This window comes from Corvus hawaiiensis, chromosome 4 (assembly GCF_020740725.1).
Source record: "Corvus hawaiiensis isolate bCorHaw1 chromosome 4, bCorHaw1.pri.cur, whole genome shotgun sequence".
Taxonomy (NCBI): domain Eukaryota; kingdom Metazoa; phylum Chordata; class Aves; order Passeriformes; family Corvidae; genus Corvus; species Corvus hawaiiensis.
The window spans coordinates 18,417,654-18,426,181 of NC_063216.1; the positions used below are offsets into that span (position 1 = coordinate 18,417,654).

The 8,528-nt window shown below is 46.2% G+C and overlaps 1 protein-coding gene across 1 annotated transcript; it reads right to left on the reverse strand.

Annotated features, from left to right (window-relative positions):
- Window positions 1-3,855: 3,855 nt before the first annotated feature.
- Window positions 3,856-8,190, reverse strand: MED21 (mediator complex subunit 21). The gene is made up of 4 exons (XM_048302584.1): window positions 8,081-8,190; window positions 7,723-7,837; window positions 7,391-7,491; window positions 3,856-4,573 (listed from the first exon to the last, which is right to left on the reverse strand). Exons 1-4 carry the CDS (start codon window positions 8,120-8,122, stop codon window positions 4,397-4,399), a joined length of 435 nt encoding a protein of 144 aa, XP_048158541.1. The 5' UTR covers window positions 8,123-8,190; the 3' UTR covers window positions 3,856-4,396.
- Window positions 8,191-8,528: the final 338 nt, after the last annotated feature.

Here is an 8,528-nt window from a genome sequence, read left to right on the forward strand (position 1 = left end):
AGCCTCGTTCCCATTGGTTGGTTTGTGTTCCCTGCGCGGGCAGAAGGACCCTTGGTCCCGTGACTGGAACAGTTCCTGGGCAGAGCTCCGGCCATGCGGCTGGAGAAATAAACATCTCTCTGAAACAGCTAGCAAGAATCTGTCTGTCCATATATATTTCCTTTCCACGGGACTCCTGGTTTGATATATGCATGTTGCAGGATCCCCACTGCAACACTCCTTCTGCCAAGCACCACTGTGAACAGCCCGGCCCTGTCTCTTCATAAGCCCCCAGAGGTGTGGGCAGGCTGCTGTTAGGTGTCCCCACAGCCATCCCTTTTCCCAGCCTAGCTCCCCTCATGGGGGATGTGCTCCAGCCCATGCTGACCCTGGGGGCCCATAGCTGTAGGGAGTGTTCCAGGTGCACTCCAACACGTGCTGAGCACAGGGAAGTGATCACTTTCCTCGATCTCCTGGCTATGCTCCCACTAACACAGCCTGAGATGCTGTTGGCCTGTTGTACTCCCAGGCCCAGCTGCTGGCTCATGCTCAGCCTGCTGTGTGCCAAGGCCCTGAGCTCCATCTGAGCAGAGCTGCTCTCCAGCCTGCCAGTCTCTGGCCTGTATTGTTGAAAACTACCAAAAACTTTTGGTATCAAATCTGTGGGGATGGCCAAGACACTTCCCTCATGCCACACACAGCAGAAGCTCCCAGATCTTCCAAGATCATCTTCAATAGAAGCTAAGATTAACTCCATATAGACATTAAGCTAAAATAATGTTAATGTACTTTTCCTTGTATCTTTAAAAACAAGTGTACGAATTTCTGTGTATTCTTGTCTCTGAAAAAGAGAACAGCTGCTGCGAGGTGTTCCATTCCTCCAAGCATGGTTGTTTATAGTAAAGAAGACTAGGTTTGATCAGTTGCTTATATTTACTAAATTGATTCCAAGATCTTTGCCAGTGGGCTGCATGGATTCCCAGCATGAGATGCTCCTGGCTCATTTGAAGTGGTTGAGATTGTTTTTCAATGGAATTTTCCACTATGCTCTGTACTATCTTTCTTCAAAGCAGAGTTTGTTCACTGGGCAGTACTTCTTGTCCACAAAACACGCAGAACCATTGCCCAATAATTTTGTTTTCTTCCCACATGCTTTACGTCCATCTATTCTCTTGTCTCAACCAAAGTTTCCTTTCACAGCGCTCTCGCAGGTAACCTGATACGTTTGTTACCAGCTGCTGCGTCGGCTTTGTTCTCCCCCCGCCCCCCTCTCTCCAGTTTGGGAGGCAGTCAAGGCTTCTCAGTGAAGACACAATGCCACACAGGCTGGGGATGAGCAGAGGGAGCAGCCCTGGCAGAAGGACTCAGGGGTGCTGTGGATGAGAGCTGGCCCTGCCTTGGCTGTGTGCGTTGGGACAGAACCCCCTGAGCTGGGCTGAGCCCCAGCGTGGGCAGCAGGGGAGGGGGGATTCTGCCCCTCTGCCCCGCTCTGCTGAGACCCCCCTGCAGGGCTGCATCCAGCCCTGGGATCCCAGCACAGGAAGGACAGGGAGCTGCCGGAGCCAGTCCAGAGCAGGGACACCAAGGGGAGCAGAGGGATGGAGCAGCTCTGCTGGGAGGAGAGGCTGAGGGAACTGGGATTGTTCAGCCTGGAGAAGAGAAGGCTTTGGGGTGACCTCACTGTGGCCTTGCAGTGCCTGAAGGGAGCCCACAGGAAAGATGGAGAGAGACTCTTGACAAGGGCCTGGAGTGACAGGACAAGGGGGAATGGCTTCACACTGACAGAAAGCAGGTTTAGATTGGATATGAGGCAGAAATTGTTCCCTGTGAGGGTGGAGAGGCCCTGGCACAGGTTGCCCAGAGAAGCTGTGGCTGCCCCATCCCTGGCAGTGTCCAAGGCCAGGTTGGATGGGGCTTGGAGCAACCTGGGATAGTGGAAGGTGTCCCTGCCCATGGCAGGGGGTTGGAATGAGATGAGCTTTAAGATCCCATTCCATTCTATGATTCTGTGATTCCCCCACTTTTTCTAATGTACTGAAAGTAGGAGTGTTACAAATGACACAGACCCAGTAATCTCGCATGCCCTACAATTCTTGCCTGAGTACAAGGACATCACTACCATTGCAAAGTGTGCTCTGAGCAGAGATGTTCAAACCCCAACAGCAGCATCTGGACAAATCAGTACATGACAGAGGGCAAAGGAATCCGCATCTCCAGGCCCCAAACTCACGCTTTGTCCATTAGACAGCTGCAGCAAACCAATGCTTTCCCTCCTTTTTTCTGTCAGACCCAACAGAAGATACACACCTTGCTGACCAAGCTGCAGACTGTGAAAGAGCAGGTGAAAATCTACAACAGCTGAAGTATTGAAACATCAAACACACTTACGAGGGAGCTTATTTATACCTCTGGTTAAGGTTTACTTCCAAGTGTGACTACCTGTTTGATGCATAAACAGCAGCTAGAAGAAAGAGATTCCACAGTTAGGCAGTATCAGGCTGCAGAAATGCACAGTTTTCAAGTATAAAAAAATAGAAGGCTATGAAATGAAAAGAACTGTGGTTCCTGAAGATGTACACTGTCTTCCACAGTTCCCAAGTTAACAAGTGTGTGGTGATGCACATGTTAAGGTGTAAGACGGAATCTACTTTGAAGATCAAACCCCTTTTCCAGCAACCTACAAATCTCAGTTTAAGACATCTCAAAAAAAAAAAAAAATCACAAAGCCCAAATTTTTCCCTCTTTTTAAGTCCACTAGTTCAAAAAGCAAGCAAACAACAAAAATTCACCCCACCCTAATTCCAACCATCTTGAGATGCACTGGATGTAGCTTTTCCACGAAAAACCAAAAAACAGGCCCCATGACTGATTTCAAATGAAAATCTGGCCTCTTAAGCCTCCCCAGGACACGAGCATAATAAATAAAGGACATGTGGCTTGATAAACTGCCACAGGCCTGGGGCTGTACTGTAGCCTGTTCACCCTCCAATCTTTTTTTCCTTCTGCAGAATCCAATAGTACAAGAGTTTCACAAGAGCAGACTATATTTATGACTACAGATATGCCCATTTCATAAAATACCAGTCTCATTAAGTAGTTCTGGTTTAAGTATTTGTTAGCGGTAGGAACACCTTTGTCTTTTTTAATCCTCAAAACACTGTGCTGTGCTACACTTGTTCTTTCACCAGGGCAGTCAAGTGAGAGGCTGCATCTATTTCCTTAAGGATCAGCATGCTAAAGGCATTTTTGAATTGCTCTTATTTGTCTGGATGCAATAGCAATGTGTAACTTTCAAGTCCATGACAGTGTATTCAATATATAGAAACAGGTGGTTTTGATCATGAAATGAGCAGATGTTTTGTAGCAACAAACAACACCCTGCAATAACAAGGCTGGTAACTCAAAACAACAAAAAAAGACCAAGTTTAACCCCAAGTTCATGCTTTGAACCTGCTGGTTTGGTGTTGGGGTTTTATTTTAAATATCAATAAGAGATACTGGTATTTCTATAGTCCTACAACAAAGAGCAAAAATTCATTCAGTGATTGAGTGTGTGAGGATAAAAACACCTCTGTGGAGCACCTTGGGGACAAAGGGGATCTTGCTGCTTATGATCACATCATTCATGTGGCAGCCACTGCTTACACTGAAAATCAACTTTATGTAATAAGCTATTTTCAGTTTTCTCACTGCTAATTTTTACCCAGTCACCCAATGCTTCCTCACCACTGCCTGCTTTAGAGGCACTCACCAGTTGCCAAGAGAATACACAGTATCAGCAAAAGAAGAGAAATAGCACAAGCAAGTAAGAGCAAGTGTGTCAGTGGCAACAATGGAGTCAAAGGCTCATTTGTGAGTTACAAACCATAATAAATGTCAGTATCAGACACCTGCAGGTTTATTTCTTTGTAAATGCGATGCCAGTGACAAGAACAATCACTCTGCAAACATCAGAGTTTACTTAACCTTTCACATGCTCTGTAAAGGGTGGTAAACCAGCCAATGAACAATACAAATGTTTAATTACCAGTGCTGTTCATTAAAACAGATGACCATCACTGCATTCACAGCACTGACTCCAGGGAACTCTGGCCAACTCAAATGTGTCTGGGCTTACAAAAAAACCATACCATGACTATAGTGGGATTAACTTATACAAATACTTCTAATATGTAACAAATTCGATTGAAGTCATATTCGCGAACAGAAAGCTCGTTTCAAGTCAAGGAAACACGCATCAGATCCGGAGCAGAGTCCCTGTAGAAGCGTTTCTCACACAAAACCCGCAGAGCCGCTGCTCCCAACGCGGAGCAGAGCGCGGGGCAGCCCCGCGGGAGGGCCGGGCCGGCCGCTCCATTCCCGGCGCATCCAGAGGCGTTCCCGCGGCTCTCGGGCTGGGCCGCGCTGCCCCCTGGCGCTACGAGTTGGGCAGGGGCTGGCTGTGGGAGCCGCTCCGCGTCTTCAGCTGCGACTGGGCGATGTCGGCCAGCGCGCTCTGGATCTTCTCGAGCAGCACATCCCCGCGGTACACGACCTCCTCCAGCCGCGCGGCCGCCTCGTGGTTCTCCTCCTCCAGCCGGTACAGGCTCTCAGCCTTCAAAGTAAAACCGGCATGATGCCCAAAGATTTTGGCTTTTTAGGTATTTTTCATATATTCGTACCTCTGGAGGCTACTACATAGTCCTATTATTTTTCCTACCCTTTCCCTTTAGAACAATAAGCTAACCCTTCTAATGCACACTTGGAATTCTGTTTAGTCTTATTACAAAGGAGAAGCTTGACAAGGACATTTTGTTTTCAAATCAGAATCTGAGAAGACATAAGAAATGGGGCAAAGAAGGCCCTGGAACAACTCCAGTGGGGTAGAACCCAGGGAAAACTACCTAACCAACTACTCTTCTAATCGGACAATATTTATTAGATATGTTAATTTGTTAAACTTATAAAATAGTAGAAATTTGATGCTGGGTATGCCCATGACCATCGGGACACCTGAAAGCTTCCAATAAAGGCCTGTTTTTTATTTTACTATTTTAACCTTGTTGCAAGAGTTTCCTCTTTTGATACTAGGTGACAGGGAAAATCAAGGATCTTCAACAGAACCCTAAAGTGACTTTGCTACTCAAGGATGCTGAGGGAATAGCTGGTGCTCCCTAAAAAGAGAAAGGTTCTCTTTTAGCCCCTCAGTTATATCCTAGCATCTTCAGAGCAACTTGGTACAGTTTGCAACCTAAACCAGTGCATACCCACAAGGAATAAACACACACCAAAAAAAAATAGGAATTTTAGCTTCTTTCATGCTATGACTCTTGGCTCAGTACAGCTCTTCTTATGAGTATTTATCCTCTAATGAAAGGATCTCTACTCAGCAGAACTGAATTTAAACCTTTCATTAAATAGCATGTTTCAGATGAAACTGTATTATTTAACCTCTTCAGTATCAAACTGCTTTTCAGTTAGACAAAATATAGTGAAATAAAACATTTTAACTTCAAAATATTTCAATACTTTAAAATATTTACCAAATTTAAATCGACTAAAACTTGTTCTAACTGAATAACAGAAAAGGCAAAGCAAAATAGTTTTAAATTGGTAATTTTTAAAAGTAGTTATACAGGCCCTTACTAAGTCCTACTTGAACAAGCTGGCAGATTCTATCCAGATATTCAACTTGTGTTCTGCAGGACTGATGTGTTTAATGAAGGTTAATGTAAGAGTGAAGGATTTGATAGCCTTTGGAGGGAGGCTCAGAGAAGGAAGGTGGCAAAGGTGAAAGACTGAAATTTAGAATGCAGCTCAGTGACTTCAGTCTCAGTTGTTTAATAGTTGACTGCAACTAATTCACAGACTAGAGCAGAATTTGTACTGCCAGCTTCACCAAAAGGGAACTCAAAAGGGGTAGGTAAATTGTGTTGAGCATTCGTGTAGCAGCTCCTTTTATCATTTAAGACAAGACTCAGATCTGAAACACACACCAAGACAATTTTAGTATAAAGAAAGCAGATCAGCCTAAGTACATTTCTATTAACCAAGTATTACCTACCACTTCTCAACCAAACCTATACTGCATATTTGAGAGTGTTTCAAGCACCTTCAACACCATTTCTTTGAAGACTATCAGAATACTTAATACTGCACCAAATTAAGCAACAGAAAATAAAAATCAAAACTGGAATCTAAGCGATGGAATCCAGGCTAATTTATCTTAAAACCCCACTAGACAGAAAGTAGCAGAAATTTTTGTGACATGAAGTTCTTCACTAAGACAGCAAGAAACTGTTGAAGTATCACCTCTAAGGAAAGCATATCCCTACTGGATAACCAGCTCCTCCTTCTAGAGCAGCCTGCTTTACCCACATCAGCTGCCACTTTGATCAGACCCTGCTCAGTCATGGAAGAAACTGGAATTTGTCTGCAGAAGGCATTCTATCTTCTGCTATTAAAAATGCACTTACATGAAATTATGCCTGAAAAGTGTTAACGAGCCCAATTAGTACGTTCAGCAATTACTGTGACTGGCAAAGTTTCCAAATTTAACCTCCTCTGTTTAAAACAAAACGTGATGCCACTGCCAAGTCATTTCTATTTGGCCCATTCGGTGTTAATCTTTTGTAAAACACTTTTGAATGGTTACAGAGTATCAATGCAGGTTTAAACCTTCAGGTGATCTTAGAGGTGATCATCAGGTTTGGCAGGGAAACAGCACTCTGCATCCTTTATGCATTCCAAAAAGAAAATACTTGATGTAATCTAGCCGTTAAGAATCAAAAAGAAAAAAAGATGCTTTTTCATAAATAAAATATGTGAAATAACAGAAAAAAAATCCCCCAAAATAAAAACCAAGTTTGGCTGGTTCAAAGAAAGACTCCTTGTTATCGAAAAGTGTTGGAATTATTTTGTGACAGAGGTGAAGAACTTAAAGGACACCCTGCAAACTCTTGAACCAATGTGGAAGAACAAAAGATTTCTGTAAAGTGTTGGTTCTGCAGCTACAAAATGGAATGTGAGAAAATATGAACTATTCTCTAAGGGGAAAAAAAAGAATAAAACAATGCATAAAGCATCAGCACTGTTCCATCTGTTCTGCTAATATCTGAAAAAAAGGGTGAGCAGTTTCCAGTATAGTGGTGGTGTGATAAAACCACCTTTTTTTTTTTTTTTAACATTCTAACAGAAAACTAAGTTTAAAATACTGAGTATAACCTTATTTAAAACTAGATGCAAGTTCAGTATTTCCACTAAGCCTACAAAGTACTCACAGGCTACCCTCATGAAAAATTCAGGTTTGTATTAAAATAGTTTTTCAACAACGACACGGCCTAGGGATGAAAAAATTTGTTTAAAAAAAAAAAAGAAAGGAGGATGTTTGCCTTCAGGAGTGTTGTAATATTGGAATTAGGAAAACTCCTACCTGCAAAGCTGCTGTGGATTCTTCACTGGGCAGGGAATCTATGAGAACATCGATATCCTTGGCAGTGCGAGCAATCAGAGCTGCGAACAGCTGGGCATACTCTGCACAAAACACAACACAACTCAGGCAATCACTCAGGGAATTATTACAAACAAGCACAACTCTGCTGTCACAATGTTCTGCAGAAAGCGCAACCGACACCCATTCACGACTTAACCTCCATCACACCACGAGCCACGGGAGGAATTCTTTGCCGAGCCCGGATTTCGCATTCCCGAGCGCTCTACGCCAAAGCACGTTCGCATTTAGGAGAGACAGGAAGCCGGGCTCACCTTCCGTGGGGTTCACGGGCTGATCCTTGTTTATGGCCGTCTGGATGTTGCTGAAGGAGGCCGGGGGGCCGCACTGCTGCAGCACTCCGATGGCGTTACAGAACTGGTCCGCGAGCTGCCGGCACCAATTAACACCGCGTTAATCACCCTGCCCCTCCGCTACAGCCACCTCCGGCTCACGGCGCATCCCAGCCCGCGCACCATGCCCGCCGTGCGGAGGGTGCGCACCCCCCACCCGCGGCCGTACCCCCGGCTGGGGGGCTGCGGCGGGGGGCCGCATCCCCGCATCCCCGCCCGGGCGGCGCAGCCCGTGCCGTGCCCCGCGGCGCCGGGGCAGCGGAGGCAGCGGCCGCCTCACCGAGTTGACGGCGTCCTGCAGCTGTGTGAGCCGGTCCGCCATGGCCGCGCCACCGCCGCCGCCCCTGAGGCCCGGGCACGCGGGGCGCGAGCGCCGCCTGCCGGCCGGGAGGAGCGGTTGGACATGAGGGAGGATCCATTCGCAGGAAGGGGGATCGGACATCGGAGCGGGCTGCGCAGGGAGGCGCTGGAGTCACCGTCCCTGCAGGTGCTTGAGGAGAGCCTGGACTTGGCACCCAGTGCCATGGTCTGGCTGACACGGTGGTGTTCAGTCACAGGTTGAACTTGATGATCTCAGAGGTCTTTTCCAACCTAAGTGATTCTGTTACTGCCACGGCGTGGGCAGCTTTTGCTGTGCAGCAGTCGCTCTGATCCGAGCTGAAGGCAGGAGCAGCGCTCAGGTGCTTCATTCCAGCCCCGATCTGAGCAGGCATCACGTCCAGCAGGGA